Raw genomic sequence first — 22,880 nt, 5'->3', positions numbered from 1 at the left:
TAGATTCCTAGGGGTATGCCTGCACTGCTGCTTCAGTCTGGATCTGGAGTGGGCTTTAGATCAAATTCCCTGACTGTCACCACTGTTGTGCTTTGGCTCACACTGTGGAGCAACCTTGGAGCTCATGATGTGGAAACTGAACTGGAAGATGTGCAATGTATATTCCAGACACAAATGGGCTAGTCCAAATTGAAAAAATGACAAGGTGCACATAGTGAGGACGTCAGGTCCTCAGCACCATTTTACTCAACAGAAGATCTCTTATTTGTCCACACTGCTTACTAACAGAGACATAAGTGCCCAAAGATTACTTTCATTAAATTATTTAGGTGCACAGCAGCCTCACTGACTGCCCACATGTGTTTACTCACACATATTATAAAAGTTCCTCCTAAGCCTTCTTCTGAAAAAATAGGAGTTGGGCCACCAAGGCAACTGTTGCTTAATTGCTTGAATCCTGCTGTGTTAAGTGAAACAATAGTTAAATACCCCTCTAGATCCAGAAACCTCATGCCCCTTAATCTCACTATCTTCCCCAAGAGCACAAAAAATGTACACTTCACTAACCAGCAATCTTAACAGTGACCCTGAACTCTATTGTTTCTCTTTCATACTAACTATGGGTTTCTTAAACACAAACAACAAAAAACGGTATTCAGTAAAAAAACCTGGATGACAAAAAGCTTTTTAATGTAGACACATGCAAAGAAAATTAGTCTCTTATCTAAGTTAATGTTTTTAACTTAATATTGCAAAAGTTTCCTAAGAGATCATGTATATTGTTTTTCTAAGAACTGCTTTTCTGACATATTATTTACTATCTTTTTATTGGCAAATAGAGCACATTTTAATTGATATGTTATAAAGCAAGCACAATTCTAAAATAAAAATAATTGAACAATTATTTTTCTAAAACCATGACTTTGAATAGCAATTATTGTCACAGCAATTGATTTCTCTCATTGCACTTGACAAGAACATTGTGTTTATGATTATGATTATGTGCTAGGCTCAGCCATCCTTACTTGTGTTAACTAATATACACATGACAAGCAGCTCCAAAGATTTCAGCAGGATTATCTGAAGCACAAAGCACTGTAAACATGCTATTAGGAGCCTGATATGTATGAGAGCAGTATAAAATTTTTTATGTTCTTAATGATTAATTAAATTTCTCTGAACCACACAGTTTTACAAACACTGTTAGAAGTAGGAATGTTTCAATGATTAGCAATTCTGAATTATTCTGGGAATAAAGCGTTATGGTTCCAAATTAAAATGTGTGAAGGCTTAGAGGAAAGTAGTCCTGGCTAGCAATGGAGTGGAATATGCAGCCTCCAGTCCATGGTAATGCAGTGTGTTGGCTGACCCTGCAGAACCAAGACATAACAGCCAGTAGTGACTGTTTTGTGGTCTAAGAGAGCTCTGGCTGCCTGTGCTGGTCTTGGCTGGGTTTAGATCATCGTGAGACAGGTTAGTTTTACCCTACTGATGATATGTTGTTGCAATAGTAGTCCTGCTCAGTATGCAAGGAACGGCAGGATCAGACCCCTGGTGTGTGCGCTTGGCTGAGGGGCCACTGGCGCAAGGCTACCACAGCGGGCGTATGACTCAATGCCTCTAAGTCAGAATCCTGCCTAGATGCAGAACCCAGCCAGAACCAGCACACTGCCACAGCCAGTGAAAGACACCACCTACTAGGCCAGCATTACCATCTAGGTGATGCAGGAGCATCCTTCTCGTATTCTTGCTGGTCGTGAGAAACACCATCAGTACCAGCAGCTCCAGGCACTGGCTGCAACCCACACTCCGTTTTCTGGAACTGAGCAGCTAATAGCTGGGCAACCTTTTCCTCTTCAGCTACACGTATTTCATTGTTGTACAGACTTAAATATGGCAGGGCTTTTTCCCATCAGCCTGGATCTATGTCCCATTCTGAGGTCAAATTTTTCCTGCCTCTGTTTTAATATAGCAATAGCTCCTGAGTTCCAACTTTTCCCCCACTGTTCTCCATGAAATAAAGGAACCCAAGGGAAACTTAATTCAACTGTGAACTTTCTAGTCTTAAAGCCCTATAAAGGGTTCAAGCCCTCAGTTCACACTTTCTAAACTGGAAAGAGAAAGAAATGTCTGAATGTGAAGTGTCTGTGAATATCTGTGATGTTATTTAAAACTTCAAGTATTTCTAAAAATCATTTAAATGCAAATTTGTATTTATTTACTTGTCTCTAAGATGGAATTTACACAAGTTAAGCAACACCTTTCAAGTTCATTTAAAACTAATTACATGGATAATTCCTCTTATCCAAATGACAGGGATTAAAATGCTGGTTTTGGCTGCAATCCTGAAAACCCATATATTCCCATAAATAACTCTTGCATGAAGTGTCTCATGAAAGACACAAAATTGCCCCTAAAATTCACTTCCCACATGTCCACAACTACCAACCTTATAAAAAAAAAAGAATAACAGTTAGAAATATATGTTGACTTCTACTAATCTGGTCCTCCCAGGCAGAATGCTGTTTGGTAAGAATGAAAGGTAAAGGATGTCCACATTAGATTTGTTTTACTGTGTCATGGTTGATTAACAGGAACAGTATCTGCACACAGATGCAGTTCATAAAATTACTGACCAAGGTCTTAAATTAAGATTTACAAACATTGCAAGGGCATAAAGGAAATACCTTAGCTCATGGATTAAAAAATACATTCATACAGAGGAGACAACTGAAAGCATTTTTATTTAATATATACAAAACTTCTTAAAGATGGCAATAGAAAATCTGTATACCATTTTCTGCAGTTCACACGGCAAAGTAATTGCCATGAAAGGCTCTGCAGGTACAGAAAACACTAATACATAGTTATTCTAAGGTGAGAAAAGGCTGACAGTGTATACAATAGGGATCAGAATTTAGAATAAATTCAACAGTTAAATGGTATAAGCTTTTTCATTTATTTGAGTATTTAACATGTAATTAAAAAAAAAAAAAAAGAAAGAAAAAAAGAAACCCAAAAGAATAGGTCAAAGAATAGGTTTCAATGATTTCAGATTCCTGCATTTCAACACAGTGTTCTTCAATGCCAGCCTAACACCTCTCAAGTATCGTCAGCGCAGACTCAAGTTATACCCCAAGGAAACATCAAACCTCTGTGAAGATTTCCACCTACCACAGAGCAGTCCTTTTAACTGAGGAGAACAGGAGACCACATCTAAAGAATTTCCTACTCCTGGTATAGGAAAATACTACAATTCTTGTCTTCATACATCTCTGCCTTAGAATCACACAAAAAAACTGAGTACTTCTACTTGGAAACAAATGGAACTGGTATTTATCTCACCTAGAATAAAAGGAAGAAGGAAAGCTGAGATGGAGCCACGGACAGAGTAATCAGGCTGTTGAGTAAAAATTCAATTCAGAAAGTATGTCAACACATTCTCTTTCCCTGGCAGATGAGACACTGATCATTGATGATCCTAAGCTTTATACATTAAATGTTTTCAGACACAATGAGCTAGGGGAGGCTCTCCTCCCACATAATAAATTCCTGGTTTTCTGTATGTTAGAATCAAAGAGATTAGTCGTTTTTATGAAGCAAAGAGAAGTTTGGCAGATCAGTGTAACGGATCTTTCTACAGAATTCCGTCTCCCACAGAGCAGATGGACATGAAGACAAAAATTTATTTCTGTTTTGGAGCACTATTACTGACTATGACAGGAAGGTTGTAAAGGAATTCCTCAGAAAAAGATCTCATTCCCTGGCCTTATGAAGAAAAATACCTGGAAAACACAGGGATACCATTAATTATTTAAAAGAAGAGAGCCGTAAAAATCTCAGACACAGCCTAGCTTTAAGGATATCGCCTAACTGCCTTACTACACTGGCCACTACAGGAGGCATGCTCAGACATGAACAAAAATTTTTAAATAATTTTTCTCTTTTTTTAAATGGCAGATAGTACTTAAATCTCAGAACTTGACATAACATTTTTGAATCAGTAGTAGTCAGTTGGGTGTGAAATTTCATATCCTCTAGCAGTATCTGATCCAAGCACCATTTCTTTTTGCATATGACTTGTGTTACAGCTACATCTTAAATTGTATTCAGAGTAAAGCCCCTTTAAGAAATCACCTCCGATATGGCTACATGCTTAATCTTCTGAAATCCCAAATCAAACAATTCATTCCAACTCCGCCAAGGTAGCACCACCTTTTAGGTGCTTCCAGAATAACTCTAACCTGACTGTGATCATGAGATGATACTGTCAATCTGCTGCAGCTGGATTCTGTTGCATAGTTCCTACCTTTTTTCTTTTTTGAGGAATTCTCATTAATTAACCATCAGGCCATCTCTAGCTGCCCAGCCAACCAATCACTAAAAAGTAGGGAAGGACAGCTCTGATCCAAGATCACTATTACTTCCACAAGGTAAGTCTGAATTACCCCACTGACACTATTTTCTAAAATATCTGAGAAGTTTGCACCACAGCCGCCTGGCCCATTCGCATACGTACACTGCAACTCCACTCAAGAAAAAATTTAAGTATACCTCTGTGAAATATATGTGAATATATGTATTACATATATCAAAGTAAAATAAAATTAGGTAGGTTTTATGGGAGAAGAATGGAGTTCTAGAATGTGATTGTTTTGCTGCTTAAATAGCAATATAAACAACAACAGAAATCAAACAAAAGTGTACAAGTGTACTCAAGTACTTCTACCCAGAACACCTATACTGCATGGGGTAGCACAGTACTGATGGCAGGTGTTCCTGGAGTGCTTCACCCAAACTCTGACACTTAGGAGCACAATGCGTGCCTCTGTATACAACAAATTATAAACAGAGGATTAGATGCGCAGGCTGAGATGCTCCAGCATGTAGAGGGTAACTTATTTTGGAAGTAATGAAGATTTATTGTAGTAGAAGATCCTTGTTGCCTGTAGGTGGCCAGTTGGCCATGGTGAATGTTTTTCATGGTAGCAGCCTTTCTGGTTTGAGACTGGCTTTGGCAGCGGAGATCTGTACCTTTCAGAGGAGACAAAAAAAAGGTCATGGGCAAATCAAAGAGGTACCCCTGCGCCATGGAGCTTTCTGACTGGTTTCCACAGGACCACTGGATGTCGTGGCACAGAAAATTTGGACTGCTGTGATGAAGTTAAGAGAAATAAATGAACGGGAAATGAGCCTTAAAAGCAAAAAAGTATACTGTTAAAAGCATGCTGTAAGAAGTCTCTAGAGGAGCACATTTAAAATTACTATTAAAAATGTAACCAAAATAATTTTGTTGAGGAAGAAGAGCAAAATTGAGTAAAACAATAAACTAAAACTTCAATAATGGTATTAATAAAGCTTCACAATTTAACCTCTGAATGTGCAACTGAAAAGAGGGAGATTGCAGTATCAATGGTATCTACTGCGTTTTATATAAATTCTATTTTAAAGTAAGCGGCACCAGTGAAATATCCATATAAAACATACTAGTTTATTAGTAAGAACAGTTACCACATCTGTGTAAAATTGCTTATTAATATATATTGAATGTAGAAAATCAACTTAATCCTTCATGTCCTGAGGCATAAACTCCTATAATAGTTTAAAATAATCTCTGACAACTGCCCCTACAAACCCTGGGTTTATTGGTCTTTGCTGTGCAACGAAACATCAAAATACTTCTTGAAGGTAAGGAAGAATGAAATGTGTTTGAGCAGGGAATTTGTTATTTGCAGGAAAATTATTAAGAAAAAAAAAGTATTGTTTTTTTTTGTTATGTACATGTGCTGAAATGTTACAGAGAACATACAGGTTTTTAAAATAACTTCATTAAATAAAATAATTATTAAAAAGTAACTATATAATGTATAAATGCACACATACATATTTTATATTTATATTTTCCTACTTATATAAATAATGCATATATATATGTGTAAAGCTGTCCTTTCATATTAAATATGCCACGAGCGGTACCAGAAGCTACTATAGTAACGTATGAATGAATGATCAATTATGTGAACAGCCTTTATATACAACTAAAACGGGAAAATGGATATAGCGTACATCAGGATGCTATTTGGAAGACCAACATTCACATTTCATTCTGCCAATACAATATCAAATGAAAGTGAACCATTTAAAAGGACTCTGAAATATATTACGCAATAAAGCTCTAGATGTGAACTTTAACTCTCAGCAGTTCTTCCTTTCACCTCTTTGAAGCAGCAAATAAAGAAGATTTACAATCAAAGGGGCTTAATCTAACATAAACTGAAATTAATCTCCATAGAATAAATATAACATCACACCCATAAAGTGTGATTATGTTTCTTTTACTCATGGAAAAGACTTTCATATTTCATATAGTTTTATGGTTTTGCCTTTCATGGGTGAAATACTCTATATTTCTCTCAACAAGTGATGCAATATATAAAAAATCCAGACCTAAAAATGGAAGAAAAAATCTGTGTTCAATATATTTGCAGAAGAATTAGAAATTCAAAAATATTGTTTCTATTTTTAAAATAGATGTCAATCTTAAAAAAGCTGTCAGTTCAGCTTTTTTGCAATGATCTTGCTGAATTATAATAGTAATTTAAGATTTTAATTTAAGGGGAAAAAAGGACTCATTTATTCTAATTGCGGTCTATTAGTGAATTTGGGGAAGGAGGACTGCCAACCAATGCCACATTTCAGCAGCCTTCCAAACCAAAAGATATGCATTATTTCAAGAAATATTTATGATGCTTTCCCCTCATTCTTTTTTTTCCACTGCACTGTTTCTCTAGTGCAGATGTTATCCTTTGATAATAAATCACAGAAATATAAAAGGCAGAGAGCCACCAAGCCATGTCAGCATTGCTTACTAAATTAGACTCAAATATAATCCAGAAATGTACTAAATTGCTAAAGAAATTTTCCCTTCATTTTTTAACATTTCCAATACCTTTTCCAAAGAGGTGAACATATTTGAAGTGGTAAGTGTAAAAACGTCATGAGTATCCTCATTGAATGCCCTATTAACATGACAATTTCCTGAAGACAGAGTAAGAATTTTTAGATTTCCAAGCCAAGGAAGCATCATTATTGTTCTGTAATTGCACTATACAAAGAATACAAAGCCCCCGATAGCTCTCAACATGGTATTTATAATTTCAACTGAAAAGACTCAACACATATAAGGAAAGAAATATAATTTTGAAACTGTAGAGGGCTTTCCTAAAATATCACAAAACATTGAAATCACAGAAAAAAACAATTATTATATGAAATATAATTGGACCACATATGCAGATTAAATTAAGATTTAAAAATATAAATAGATGATGTAACTACTTTTTAATGTGGCTTCTGGAGTCCACAGCAGAGTTTCCATAATTTTGCTTTTTATTGAAAAAAATGTGACCCCTCCAACCCCAAACACCAATACATAAATAAATTAGAAAACCCAAAATCTTCCACACAAAATGCTTCATTTGGTACCAGAAAATTTTGCTGGGATTTTTTTTAATATTCCATTAAAAAAGCTCATTAGATGAATTATTTTTGCATTCAGTTGTCTCTTCTCAAAAGTAATAATTAATTTTAATATTTTAGTATCTATGAAATCCACAGCATAACACACAGTCTAGCACTCTCTTTTCTCTCTTTCTGTGATTTATTACAACTGAACACAAGAACTCTGAATATTTCTCTACTGCTATAAACAGATTGCTCATTTCTTCGATGTCACTCACTTCACAGCACGCCATACCAACTGCGCCTGCAAAGACAGACTGGCACAGTGCTTGAGAAAGCTGCATGTCACTTGCTATAATGGACAATGACATTATAGCCTAAAGGAAAATCCTTCTAATTTTTACTTCCTTTATTTTTCGTTATTCTTTTTCTTCATCAGCTTTTGCCCCACTGCACTATACACTTACATATGGAAACAAACTTCTGAAGTTAACTTTGTGACTGGTACATATACCCTGTCATAAGAAGAGAGAATTGCTTCTCTTTTGAATGAAAATGACAAAGGCAAAATTCAAAGTCCATTTATCACAGATGAAAACCTGTTCTAGTTCTTTTGTTTTAAGTACGGTGAACTGGAGTTTCATAAAGTGACTAGGATTAAGCTGTGAATGCCAATATTGGTTTATTCTAAGAAAACAATTGACTAATCGGATTTAAGAAAATACAATATAAAATGTAGGGAATCAAAATACAAACACAATATTAATTCTCTATGATGCTTCTTAGGAAAAAAAATACAGTGTATCTGTAAAAAGATGCATCCCTGAAAGGAGAACATTACAGAACTGTCTCAGAGTAAGGGAGCCTGCAAAGTACTGAGTCTAAAAAAAAAAATTTTAAAAAGTGCTTTCTTCAGGAATCTTGGGCAGGATATTTCAGGTGCCATCTTCTGAGACCTCTGAGGTGAACACTACTACATAAGTGGCAGCTTTGATCCCAATGACATTTTATAAAAGCAGAAGTGACAAAATGTTTTTTGGAGTGCTAGGCTATAGCACCACATACAATGAAGACTGCAATTTAAGATTTTCTCTTTTTTCCTCTAAAAAAGACTAAAAATAAAAGAGAAAACTTTCAAATCCTGTTATTGTCACCCAAACCTTCACCCTACAACTCCCCTCTGCACTTAACCAGCTCCAGAACTTACTTCAAGTTATTATGAACTGAGCAGAAACTGGTATTAAGCACTTCACCAGGCACAACGAGCAGCTCTCATTTACTGTATTTGATACATACAGGGAGTGAGAAATGCAAAATTTTAAATGCACCTACTTGGAGGAAGGAAAAGCCCATATCTGCTACATATCATTTGCATAGTCCACCTTCATATATCAAGCTGAGCAATTATTTCGTACTTTGAGGAACAGTGTATGTTGAAATCAAAATACAGCAAGCACTTGTGCACTCACATGCACTTCCAAATGACTCAAAGGACGAACACAAAAAGAAAACCAAGAAAGAAATAATGGAAAGCATTCCTTTTCACCAAGGGATTAAATGACTCATCTGTTGTTTTGAAGAACAACCAGTCTAGTGGGACTGAGGAATCTCCTTTGCCTGCAGGCTGATAACAAGTGGCTGCCTTCTCAGGAAATATGAATATATCAAATAACTCTACAGTGACGACAAAGTTTTCAGGCGATTTAGACAGTGGAAGACACAAAGCCGCATTCCACAATTCAAAATAAAAATTTTAAACAAAATAAACGCCTACTCAGATTGCCCACTGCAGTAGAGACATGCTTGTCCCAGTGGAAGTCAAACAACTATTTGCTTCTAAGTGAGGGGAAAACTCTTTAATGCATCACTAAGTAAAAATCAATTTTATCCTAGCCCCAAATGTAAAATCCATTTTGCTAAGATAACTTGATTTTCATGTTACCAGAAAATATTCTAATTTAGATTTATAAGACTTCTGCACTTTCTGAGAACCCAGCCATGGTGGGCGTGATCTGATCCCAACACACTGTGTTTTCTCTTTCTGATGGAGATCAATATTCGATCTCATAAAGCTAAGCATGCCAAAATCTAGCAATAGTTTATCACCCTTTATTTCAACAAAAACAAAACACGAAGCCAGGCAGACACACCAAAGGATGCCAGTAAAGAGAAAGGATTCACCAGCTGCAAATTTATACCCAGAATGGCAGATTCAGGTACTGAAGCTCTCGGGAGATCTGATACAATGTGCTGAAGCGCAGCCATCCACTCCCACTGCATGAAACACAACTGAAGTGGGGGTGATAAGTGTTCAGTATCTGCTGCAGTTCCTCTTGTAGCTCATGCTACTAGTCCTCATCCTAACCTAAATGCCCATCCCTTCCTCCTGCAATAAACACTGGGTATATTTTGAAATTGTTTTCTCTCACTTGTAATGCTTACAGGAAGTTCTGTCAGAAAGAACGTACCTCTGATCCCAACTGGCCATAATTTTTCACAGAATTTCTTAAAGCACACACAAAAAGATTTTCAAACTTTCAAAATGCCCATGTTACTTAATTTTGCTCTACTTACTATAAATTGGAAAGTCTGTAATTCATAATAGTAAGGAGAGATGTCATAAAAGTGACTGAAGTGCACCATTCTGGCCTGACATAAAATCCACTGCTGGCAGCTCCACCCCAAGAACCAGAGACAATGGAGGAAATTGTCCTGAGAGCATAAAGGTGCACACGCAGAGAAAGTGCCTGAGTAGTTAGCCTTGGTACTATTGGTTTGAAATAGGCTTTAAAAAAATAGGTACGACAGCAGTTGCATATCAGTACCTATCACAAAAATACTAATAGTTAACCTTTGCCACTTCTACTGATTTAATCTTTGCCTGGGTTTTGATTATGAGACAAAACCACATTTCTTACCAGAACTCCTGCTTCAGATTCTCGGTATAAATAATTTTCCAAGAAATGCGTGACTACTGCTAGAAATTCTTAATTATAATTTTATCTAAAAGCAGGTTTAGAAATCAAGAGTTTCTTGGCTCTCAATTCTGAATTTACACAAATCATATAGAATAAAAACTAACAACTACTGAATATTGTCAATTTTTATGCATGATAAAATATGATCCAAAGAAAAAATAAATAATGTTTTCAGAAACTAAAGATACTTCATATACCATTATGAAATGACTAAATTGTCCTGGCAACCAGGAACTTGGACACCAACTGAAACTATATATTTGTGTAAGACTTAAAAACACTGAAAACTTCTTTATCAGTTACAGTTTAGGAAAAAAAGCCAGGCTTTAGCTTATTGAGTGTTTTACTGGTCAGGGTAATACAGGAATAGACTTTCTTTAACTGTGGGAACTGCATTTCTTCAGTAGAAGAAGCAAGATCATTCACATTTAACTGTCTGTGAAATTTTCTAATGAGATCTGTACTTCTTCAAAGCAGGTGGGGAAAAAAAAAGTCACACACTTCTCAATTTGTGTGACGGCTAAAAGTCTTCAAGGCATTGACTGAAGCAACACAGATACCACAGTTTCTATAAGACAGTTAGGAATCTGTTACTACTCTAACATATCTGATTGCATTTCTACTCTTAGAGAAAAGGTCACTGAACCAGTAGATACAATGACACTTTCCAGTATAAAAAGAATGAAATTAAATAGGTGTTTTTTTCACTATAAATATCATGGTCTGGAGCGCTACGGTTTCTGTAATATTCTGCTTATTTTTTGAAAATAACTTTTATTTCTATAATTTTTCTGTTCTGGGACATACAAAAACAGGGTCTTGGTAGATCAATCATTAATTGCAGATCTAATCGTACCTTTTGCACTTTATTATGTATATTTTTAAATAAGTTCCTTACAGAACAATATTTTTAAAACAGTTGATCTTGATACATCAGGAAAATTCTAAAAATGCTTGTTATTTTGATGTTTCTGATTTAAGCAGTAAATCATGCATTTAATATTTTACTCTGGGACATACACCCTATAAAGGAAGAGTTTTAAATTATACTTTTGAATGGTTGTTAAAAAACTGTTATTGTAAAAAAAAAATATATTTGCTGCTTTCTCTAGGCAGCCAGGGTGAACAGGGTTATGCCACATGCATATAAATATGAAAAATATAATACTAGATGGAGGAAATGCAAATGCACATTTATCAAAGCAGGTTGAAACATGTTTTGTTATCAGGCTCATTCAAATTGTTTTTAAACATAATTATTTTCTCTTTCAGTAATCTTAGCAAATATGACCTGGGTTATTACTGTTACCAACATACAAACCAACCAACCCTTATTAAAATAATTTTATTAGGCTACAAACTGTTGAAACCAAATTTTCAGATACAGGCTTGAACACTATGAACCACTCTGAAGAGGACGTATTGATGCTGTCTTTGGGTATGACTAACTCTGTCCACTAGTGTGAAAAAAAAATAAATTAGTTATTGCTCCATTTTCCTAACTGAAATATTCTACAGATGCTGTAGAAACAACATCCAATTTAATATCTACTGAAAGTTTTAATGGTGTCTAGGCTGGAAACATTTGATTCTAAATTTCTCAGACCGGGTTACTGTAAAAGACACTATTTTTCCTACATTTATTTACAACACATGGCAACTACTAGTCCAGTGACAAACAACCTGGCAGTTTCTTCTTTGGATCATTTACGTGGACTGACCATTGGCTAGCTCTGATGCCAGTGAGGGTGCTACGCTTGCAGAAATTTTGAGTCTGGAGTGTGGCTGGGACATCACCCATGATTGTTTTGGTTCTGTGATAAGCAAATAAATGGACTTTTAACACCTATGGAAACTCCGTGCCTCTGGGCATAACATGGAAAAAGACCACACAAAAGGTAATGGTTTGTGTCTTGGAAAGAGCCAATTAGCCCAGGAATAGGCGCAGGCTACTCTTCCTAGCAGAGTTAATCAACTTGGGAACAAAATGTAATTAAATAACTTTTTTCACCCAGTCGTTTCATTCAGAACTAACTCAAGCTTCTCTCCCTTCCCTTCCCTTTTCATCTCAGATTCTGCTTTGCAAAGTGTGAAACTACTCTGTGCTATTCTTTTTGCTTCTATATTTCTTTTTTCTTAGAAACATAATGCAAGAGCTCCAGCTCCTAGATGTCCTACCTATGTCTACAGACACTGCAATACCACTTCAGTTGTAGAAGAGTACCATACACCTTCACATCAAGATTTTAAAATTGTGCTGGTTTGGCGCAGAAAGAGCTAATTCTCGTCACCGTAGCGCCTGCAGTAGGCAGGGGCCGTTCCCGCTTCCCGTGCTCTGCCACGTGGGCAGGAGGCTGGGAGGGGCGGGGCCACAGCCAAGACAGCTGACCCCGACTGGCCAATCGGGTGTTCCGTCATTCGTACCACGTGACACCACGACGAGTACATTAATGGGGCAGTTGGGGGGGGGGGCAGTTGTGGCTTGGGGATTGGAGGCATTGGGTCAGCAGGTGGTGGGCGGCTGCATCATGTGCGGTTTCTTTTGGTTCATTCCCCCTTCCCCCCGGCCCGGGTTTCACGCCTCTCTCATTATTTTCCTTTCCATTGTATTATTGTTGCTGCTGTTATTGTTTTATTTTAGTTATGGAACTGTTCTTATCTCAACCCATGAGCGTTACCCTTCTGATTGTCTCCCCCATCCCCCTGGGTGGGGACTGAGCGAGAGGCTGTGTGGGGCTGAGCTGCCGGCTAACCAACAACAAAAATATATTTCAATAAACACTCTATTTCTCACCATAACCATGAAACCTTAGCCTGATTTGTATGTGTCTTTGGAGGGTGTCTTGTCATTAAATTTTGTACCTTGCTTGGATTACTGCAATGCACTACTCACAGCATCTCATGATTCCTTTATATATTTCTGCATCTCGGTTCCTAAGGCCAGTTATCAATGTTATGCTGCAGATAGCTGGAATGCCCTATTGAACTGAGTGCCAGCTGAAAGCCTTGGTTATACAATTAAACTGGGGCTGAGTCAAAGGCAGTGGCAGTATAGCTGCCAGCTATCCTACAACTTTTGTCTCTGTAAGGGGAATTACATCATCCTTGGCTTCCGATTAGCTTACTGTTCAGGCAGAGAGATCTCTTCTTTCATCAGGATCACAGTGAGTTTGCATTTACCCAGAACAAACCATATCAGATAGAGCATCACAACAGGAGAGATAATGCAGAATATCTACAGAGATGGCTTCACCATCAAAGAGACTATAGTTCACCTTTTCCAAGTCTGCATTAGGGCATACAGAAGAAACAAACTGCTTTTAGTCTACCTCGGCTACTTGTCACAGGGTCCCTCTGCTCTATCATACTTGGACAGACTTTGCTTTCTTCTACAGAAGTTTGTTATCTTAAGGTTTGCATGAGCATCATCATTTTTTAGATCTTGCTGGTTTCCCAGAAAAACAAAACAAAACAAAACACACAAACACAAAAAACCCCCAACAATACCAAAACAAACAAACAAAACAACCCAGCAAAACCCCAAAGCACTACTAGACTGACCTTTAGGCAACCAGCATTTTATTGCTCTGTGATCAACGAGCAGAAATGGGATGATTTGCATCAGCTACTAAACCACTCTCCATTAGACAATGCATTGGGTACAAGATTTTAGGGTCTGCTCATTTCTTCCCCCTTTTTGGTGACAGCAATTAACAGAAGTTGGTCTGCTCACAGCATTTAAGAGTCTGATTCTTCAGGTACAGCTCCGCAGTGTGCAGCAATTAAAGCGAACAGAAAAGCTGTACCGTGAACTTGTGAAATAAATGCGTGGCAGTTCTAGAAATACAGAAAGTCTGACGAACGTACTTGTCTGTCCCTGTTCATGTTTTGCATACACTTCATGATTATTGGGGAATATCTTCACAGCAAGATTTCAAACCACTGTAACTAATCTGTGTATATTCAAGTTTGCGGCCTTTTATATGGCAGCCGAACTTTTAAGAAGTCTTTCAGCAGAGTTTTGTTCAGATCCTAGAATACTTGTCCATTTACAGTTGAAGTCAATTCCTGCATTGCTGCCACATCCAAATGTGATTCATCACCCACCACCTTTCACAATTAATCTTTAACACATTAAAGCATTAGTAGTGACCGGGGGGGGGGGGGGGGGGGGGGGGGGGGCTTTATTAAAAATAACAACCTATTGAACAGAATCATCATTTTTAACAACTTTCAAAGTTTACAAAAAATTCACACACAAATTACTAGTTTAAATCAGTATAGCTCGCTTCTCTTAATCACTGTAATATAAAGTACATATCTAGCTAATCTTTATGAAGTAAGTGTGAAGAATGTGCCACTGAATATGAAATATATGAAAGATGCCAGCAGCTGCCTGTAGTTACAGGGCAATGGCCTGGATTCTCCACCGGTGCAAATTAGAGAACACAGTTTAAAGGCTTCCTAGCAGGCATTTCTTAAGATTAAGAAGCTGGTTAAGATATTGGTTTGATGGAAAAGAATCAGCATGATTTCAGTCAGAAGACAGAAAAAGCATTTACCTGAAGAAGGTGACAAAGAACTGTACCAGATCCATGATGGTATTGTGCTGTGAGAAGGCAATCTGCAAATAAAATAGAAGTAAATTACAACATTTTCAGAGTCAACAGCTCTTTTTGGGCTAGGGCTTTATGGCTCCACAGATGATTAGTTTTAAGTGCAACTTCAGTCTGGTGTGCACACACCTGCATTTACCATAAAGTGCGGTGAGCAACTAACTCCCACAACTTTGCCTGGGTCAAAATATAAACAATGGAACATAACCTTTCTACTGAAGTAAAGTTTAAAAAATACCCACATAAAACTTGCTTGATATAAACAATGAAACCAACATGCAAAATATTAAGGAGCTATATTGATATAAATTATCTTCTTTATAGTCAACTCTTAACTATCACCATTTTCCATTTTAATAACAACACTGAAACAAGGTTTTAGAAATGGCAAAAACCATCTTGTGCTTAAAATGAATACATTTAATACATTTTAATTGCATAATATTTAAATTAATGCATATGTTAATTTTAAAAATAAATCTGGTGCATAGTAAAACAAACTGTTTCAAAACAAATTACTATAATGACAAAGTAACAAATATTCTTCTAGGCTATGTTTTTACAGCCTCACCAGAACATGTATTAGTTCAACTCCTTACTGTAATTTTTCACAGAGATTTAATAATTATCTCTAAGACAGCATATATACACAGACCCACATTCACACTGCATGCAACAGAGCCTATAATTATTATTATAATTACTTTTTGCTAATGTTAAGAGCAGTCCTTAATATTTAAGTTATATCTACCAAATATCCTTAAGTCTTCTTCATTTTTTCATAGTGTATAATTATCAAACTGAAGATATACAGTGAAGATATTCTACTTTGAATTGCACAAAGTGTTTATCTAACTATATGCCCAGTCTGTACAAATAATTGTTTTTTGAGATCTTTGTGGATTTAAGACTGATATTGACTCGTAATTACACCAAATTACTCTGATTCACTTCCACAGTTGACTTGTGAACTTTTGAAATGATAACTAATGATACTCAATAATTTATTTTTATTTTTATTTTTATTTTTATTTTAGGGCAAAACTATAACATAAACTTTAGTATTATAATGGTGTTCCTGTGCCTTGTGCCAGCTAAACACAGCTAACCATAGGTCAGATTACTTAGAAGTCTAAGGAAGGAACAGCATGTAAACAGCATAATTCCAGGAATAAGCATAGGGGTTACCATCACACAAACACATCTCTAAAATGTAATTTCTCCTTTCGCTTCACTAATAATGCACAACTGCAAGCAATTCAAACAACTCTAGGAGCTCTGGAATTCAGTACAGAAAGCAGATATTTCAAATTTCTCAGCCTAAATTATCAGGAAAGATACTCGATAAATTAATCAGAAAATAATTTAGTGTACTAAGCTCCTTGAGTGCTATCATCTATCTCGTCTCTAGAGAGGAAATCTCAGGGTGCCTAGCTTAAGTAGATTGCTGTGTTCGGATCAGGGCAAAAGCTACGTGCTGGCCTTGGAGCCTGTGGAGACGTGAAGCTGAAGACCATGTGGGAACATAGCAGGAGAGAGAAAGAACTCTCTGACTCACTGCTCAAGTTTGGTTTACAAATGTTTTTGCATTTGTCTAATGTAAGCAGATATTTTAAGTTCTCAGAAACTTTAACATAAACTAGTGTCATGACATTAGCTGTGTCAATATGCAGAGACGTTAGGGAGTAAAAATATGAAAAAGTTGAAAAGAAATTACATAGTGGGCAAAATTATTGTCAACGTATCTGTTAAAGTCAATGTAACCTTTGTAAAGCCTATGCAACCTTACATAGAAAAGATAAAATCTGAGAAAACATCTGAAGATTTCTTTGGCCCAATATAAAGTGCATCACAAGCATAAATGATTGTTTAAGAATACCTTCTATGAAATCCAAAAGCTTTCTATATTCAATCTTTATTTTAAATGCAGGCTGGATTCCCTTTAAATAATACTCAGTATTCAAATTAACTGCTGGCTTTTCCAGAATGTTTTTCACAAGTATCATACTTCAAGAGATGAACGGACACAAAAAGAAAAAAAAATGCCAATTTCAAGAGAGTTCACCTTTCGTGACCTGTTAAAAAGCTATTTCTTGAAGGAGCATTTATATTTTGCATTAATTCCGTTATTTTCATTCAAGGTGTCAGCATTCATTAACAGCATCTGTTAGTCTAGAAACAACTACAGTCACGGGAAAGTCCTGCAATCAAAAACTGCAATCTGATCACAATCATATCAGGAAAGCTTTATATCAATTTTTTCTAAGAAACTGTAGTGCCTTTATTTCTGTTTTTCAACACACAGCAAATATGAAGTAGGCAGATTTACAACAATTTAATTATTTTCTATGCCTATTAATGATTAAATATGATTTGTATATTCCTAAGCTTAAAATGGAATTGATTGCTTTTGCACAAAAACAGACACAAAAGGATTATTTTACATATTCCACCTTCTCTTAACCAAATCATATACTTAAGCCAATTGCAATGTTCTTTTGCGGGAGTTCATGTTTGCAAACCTATGGAAGAACTTATGTCTGTAAAAATTACTTGTTTGGTTATATGGGATATTCTTGAAAGTACTCATACTTTAGAGCAAAGAAACAGTAAAATTTGATGTTCCATCCCAGAAATTATTTCAGATTTTAATCAAACATTATCTTCTAATAATTACAATAGAGTTCATGTTTAAAAGATGAACTACAGTATTTTCTGAAAAAGAGTAGCATGCATCTTCGACTAATTTCAGCACACAATATTAACAAAAAGAATACATATTTTAATTATAAGTAGGTCACTAAGGAGCAAGTGAATCTAAGCCTGACACAAAGAACCATAATACAATTAAAAAGATTTATTTCCATGGGATTTTCATCTAGGTATGAATGTTATTGTCTTTTTTCTTGTGCCTACATAGACAAGGGACAAGGCAAGGAAAATCCTTTCAACCCCAGGTTTTAACTTTGGACTTCAAGTTACTGGAGATGAATATGTCTCTTGTTAATTTGTATCATGCCCACGTAGCAGTCAGTTTCACCAAAATGTCTAATAAGCCTATGGATTCCACAAATATTATCTCTATCTTCTCTTACAAATGAAGATGAAGATAAATATTGTCTCCATCATTTCCTATGGAATAGAATTACCAAGTGCCATGCGGAAACTAATTTTCTATGGCAAAGGATAGCCTCTCTGAGTGAACACAATTTTCAGTGTAAAACTATTTCCCTTGAAGAAAGAGGAGCAATAATACATCTGCTTTACATAGCTTAACAATGAAAAATGGAAGTAGGATTACTTATAGTACTATAAAACGTTACTTGAAATACAATTTCAGGTGCTAATTCTTTCATTCACCAGCATTACATTTCTAAAAGGGAAATTACGACTGACATCAATATGGCAGCTACAGATATGGCTATAGACGCAGATACATTTCAGTAACTGTGCATGATCTATGCTTCTCTTCAAAAGCAAGCTTATAGAGAGCTATCTGTCATAAATGTTATCGAACAGCTTTCTCACCTTCACAGAACACGCTAGGGAACTTCTCGTCAACTACAACAGCTGCAGTTCTTTCCCCTGTTTGGCCAGCACTACAAGCTTTCATTGGGTTTATGATCCAATACTGTTACAGACAAATTGTTGCCTTGCAACATGAATAATGACAGGTTTTGCAAAAAACTACAAAATGGATTTTTATTTTTCTTAAATACTCTACTATTGACAGCAAAGAAAAATAAATTAATTAGAAAATTTAAGGTGAATCAGAGTTTATAATTTTCACAATAAAGACATACAAAACTGTATGCAAAACAAAGAACCATATTTTGAGGGCCTCAAGATATGCAACAAAATCTTTAGTCTGATTTCCTAACACTACTCAATTTTATTTTCCTTAGAAATTGGTTACAGCATTGGACTGTCCCTTGAATGCAGCCAATCCCATGTGAATTGCAGCTGACCTAAAGTTTTGTTATTTGCTGCTAAAAAACTACTAGATGATGATCATTCCTAGCTTTGTACTCCAGTAGAGCAAAGTCTAATCTCAAGACCTGGTTCACAGAAAAACCTAGAAGTTTTTCAAACTTTTTGTGCATTTAAAAAAATAAAATTGAGACAAGCTCCATCAAGAATTAAAGTTGCCCTATGATTAGGATGTCTACCTTGAGCAACGTGACAAAAGATGAATTTTTGTGGGGTAGTTTGGAATGTTCTAATGGTGGTGAAACTCCAGCTACGAGGATCTGTTATACCAAGAAAGAGTTGTATGCATCAATATTTTTTTCCACAAGATAAAAATGAGTCAAGTTCTTGAGCATGCAATCTCCTTTTAATGCCCAGAATAGAGGACTTCAAACCAAAACAGAGTTTGGGAAGATTGCTCATTTTAGTATATTGGATCACATAATATCTTTCTTGTCTGGAGTAGAGGGGATATGTGAGAGAGGAAGAGGAGTTGATAAGGTAGGCAAGTTCTAATAAAAAAGAGAGATGGATAGTTTATAACCTGTGAAACATGAAGAGATAAGCATGTGCAAGGAAACTATAATGTGCCCTAAAACTGATACTTGTACTAAAGCCAATGCTTTTTGTATCCTACTCTTAAGCTTCATTTTGTGAAGGAGTTGTAAGGATCAGGACCTAGGGGTAAGAACTGCAGAGACTGTTTTATGAAAAATGCTCTATAATTAAACTCTGAGCAATTGCTTTCAACTTGGATTTAGATTTGAAGTCTGATGATTCTGCAATGGACATGAAGAAGGACTTGTGTGTCTGAAAGTTTGTCTAACTTTTCCTGGTATCCAGCTGACTTAATAAATGATACAAATTTCTATCTACAAACCTCGTCTTGCTGTTTTAACTTTAGGAATAGTGTTACCAGAGGTGTTTTTTCTATTAATATTTCTGCCTGTATTTTTACCTGGATAAACTAAAATACTAAACAATTAATTTTCATGCACAATCTTATAGTGCACTACATTTGTATTCTATTAAATCAAAGTAATACCCATACCAATATATAGAATGAATGTAGATACTTTCTGAAATCCACAACCATAAAAATTGAGAGACAATGAAAAGATTCCAAGCAAAATGTGTTAAGTATACATGTTCCAGCTCACAGTCTTAAAAGATAGAAAGGTAAATGAAGAAAAAGCTGATGTGTTATAAACGAGCTGATTGCTCCAACAAGCATTACTGATGAGTCCATCTTTTTTGTCTACCATGTTCAGGCCTTTGAAAAATATATGTTTGTTTTTTTTTTTTAAAAAAAAAAGAACAGAAAACCAACCAAACAACAAAATATAAAACCCTAAGAAAGCACTTAAGTTCTTTTCATCACGTAACCTAACTGGAAGACAAGGCATTGTGACTGCTGATAAATCTTTTATAGCAACTGAGGATTCAAAGGCCAAATATCCAGCAGAATATGCCGGAGAGCACTGTATACTAGGATGCATTGTACCCAAAATCTCAATGTATGGTATTTCCTAATTTCTGATGTTTTGGTTACATGCATGATGTAGGAAATACACTTTACACTGAATAATGATGGATGGAACAGGTCTGTTGAAATAGGAACAACTTTTGAGCACAGGGATTTTTCCAACCTTCAAAAGTTAATGTCTGCAGGAACAGATGTTTTTCCCACTGCTCTAGATACTTCATTTCACATTCACCTTGGCTATCGCATGCAGCAGTAATGCAGTGCTACAGAACAATAGGTCAAGAACTGTTCCACCACAAAAATGAGACAATCTTGAAAGTCTAACTTAGGGACATCTTTCATATAGAAATGGTAAGTCTGGCCTCAGAATTTGGTGGTTTAGTTTGAAAGAAGCAGTCAAGAAGCAGTGTCTGCAATTCTAAGAAAAACAATCCAGCAAAAGGAAAAAGAAAAAGAAAATTAGGCACAACAGGAGTGCACTAAATCAAAATTCCACATTTGCAGTAAGCATGAACCTAATCCATAAAATGGTTCATATATTCAAAAAATGTACACAAGAAGCAATTTTAATCTATTCTCAATTTTGTGAATTGTCCACTAATGCAAACTTCTATCTGGTCAGGCACTCAGACAATGAACATCTGCTTCTATTAATACAATTCTTTCGTCTTCCACTGTTAATAAATTAATAATGAACAAATAGGAGAAACTAAAATAAATACATGGTAAAACTTTTTGTACATGGTTTAATTATTAGACCTGGAAACAAAATACAATAAGACCAAACATAACCCAAACTAAACTGCCTGGGATGTGTCAATTATGCATATTTACACCTACAAAATTATTACTTCTTTCAGTATCATCAAAACTATAATCGAATTTCTTCTCGGATAAAACTACTGTATAATCCCACGCTGGTACTGTGTATGTTCTGAAGCGAAAGACATTGATACTGACTAGACATGAAGACTAACTCATTTTGTTGTCTGTCCTCTTTCACACTTTCTGAGGAACACTTTTTGACTGAGACAACTTTAGATAAGAAGTATAAAAGACAGCTGAGGAAAATATTGGTATAGATGGGCACATTTCTGTGTGTAACATTTTTATCAGTAAAATGTGATAATTTGGAAACAGGATGTTGGAAAATTTAGATACATAATAAATATTCAAATTTGCTCTTTGTTTTATGATGTGAAGTTTAGATATATACTGTTCAGAAACATGACTGAAGAGACCAAAGTATAAACTATTTTAAATGCATTATATACTATATAATAATTGCATCGAAAAAACAACCCTATAAAATCATAGAATCACAGAATCATTTGGGTTGAAAAAGACCTTTAAGACCATCAAGTCCAACCATTAATCTAGCACTGCCAAGTCCACCGCTAAACCATGTCCCTAAGCACCATATCTACGTGTCTTAAGTAACTCCAGGGATGGTGACTCCACCCCTTCCCTGGGCCGCCTGTTACAATGCTTGACAGCCCTTTTGGTAAAGAAATTTTTCCCAGTTTCCAAACCAAACCTCCCCTGGTGCAACTTGAGGCCATTTCCTTTCATCTTATCACTTTTTACTTGAGAGAAGAGACCAACACCCACCTCACAACAACCTCCTTTCAGGTAGTTGTAGAGAGCGATAAGGTCTCCCCTCTAAACACCCTCAGCTGCTCCTTATAAAACCCCTAGACCCTTCACCGACTTCATTGCCCTTCTTTGGACACGCTCCAGCACCTCAATGTCCTTCTTGTAGTGAGGGGCCCAAAACTGAACACAGTACTCGAGATGCGGCCTCACCTGTGCCGAGCACAGGGGCACTGTTACCTCCCTGCTCCTGCTGGCCACACTATTCCCGATACAAGCCAGGATGCTGCTGGCCTTCTTGGCTGCCTGAGCACACTGCTGGCTCATGCTCAGCCAGCTGTCAACCAACACCCCCAGGTCCTTTTCCTCCAGGCAGCCCTCCAGCCACTCCTCCCCAAGCCTGTAGCGTTGCATGGGATTGTCATGACTCAAGTGTGGGACCTGGCACCTGGACACCTTGAACCTTAGCCCATTGATTCCAGCCTGTCCAGATCCCTCTGTAGAGCCTTCCTACCCTGAAGCAGATCAACATTCCCTCCCAACTTGGTGTCATCTGCAGTCTTACTGAGGGGGCACTCAATCCCCTCACTCAGATCACTGATAAAGATATCAAACAGATCCAGCCCCAACATGGAGCCCCGGGGGACACCACTTGTGACCGGTCACCAACTGGATACCTTTAAACTCAGTAAATACATGTTACCGAATAATCAGTAACTACATAACAAAAGATCAGATACTCTGATTTTTTGCTTAAATATTACTACAATTATGTGG

At 36.4% G+C, this 22,880-nt stretch overlaps 1 protein-coding gene across 3 annotated transcripts in view; it reads right to left on the bottom strand.

Annotated features, from left to right (window-relative positions):
• Nucleotides 1–22,880, bottom strand: part of ATRNL1 (attractin like 1) — a 522,986-nt gene that overhangs the window by 235,995 nt on the left and 264,111 nt on the right. For all 3 annotated transcript variants that reach the window (XM_075107503.1, XM_075107501.1, XM_075107502.1), the window contains exon 25: nucleotides 15,002–15,063. In XM_075107503.1, coding sequence (XP_074963604.1) covers nucleotides 15,002–15,063 — 62 coding nt within the window. The remainder of the gene's footprint in view (nucleotides 1–15,001; nucleotides 15,064–22,880) is intronic.

This window comes from Phalacrocorax aristotelis, chromosome 12 (genome assembly GCF_949628215.1).
Source record: "Phalacrocorax aristotelis chromosome 12, bGulAri2.1, whole genome shotgun sequence".
Classification (NCBI taxonomy): Eukaryota; Metazoa; Chordata; class Aves; order Suliformes; family Phalacrocoracidae; genus Phalacrocorax; species Phalacrocorax aristotelis.
This window is presented reverse-complemented; position numbering and strand designations above follow the sequence as displayed.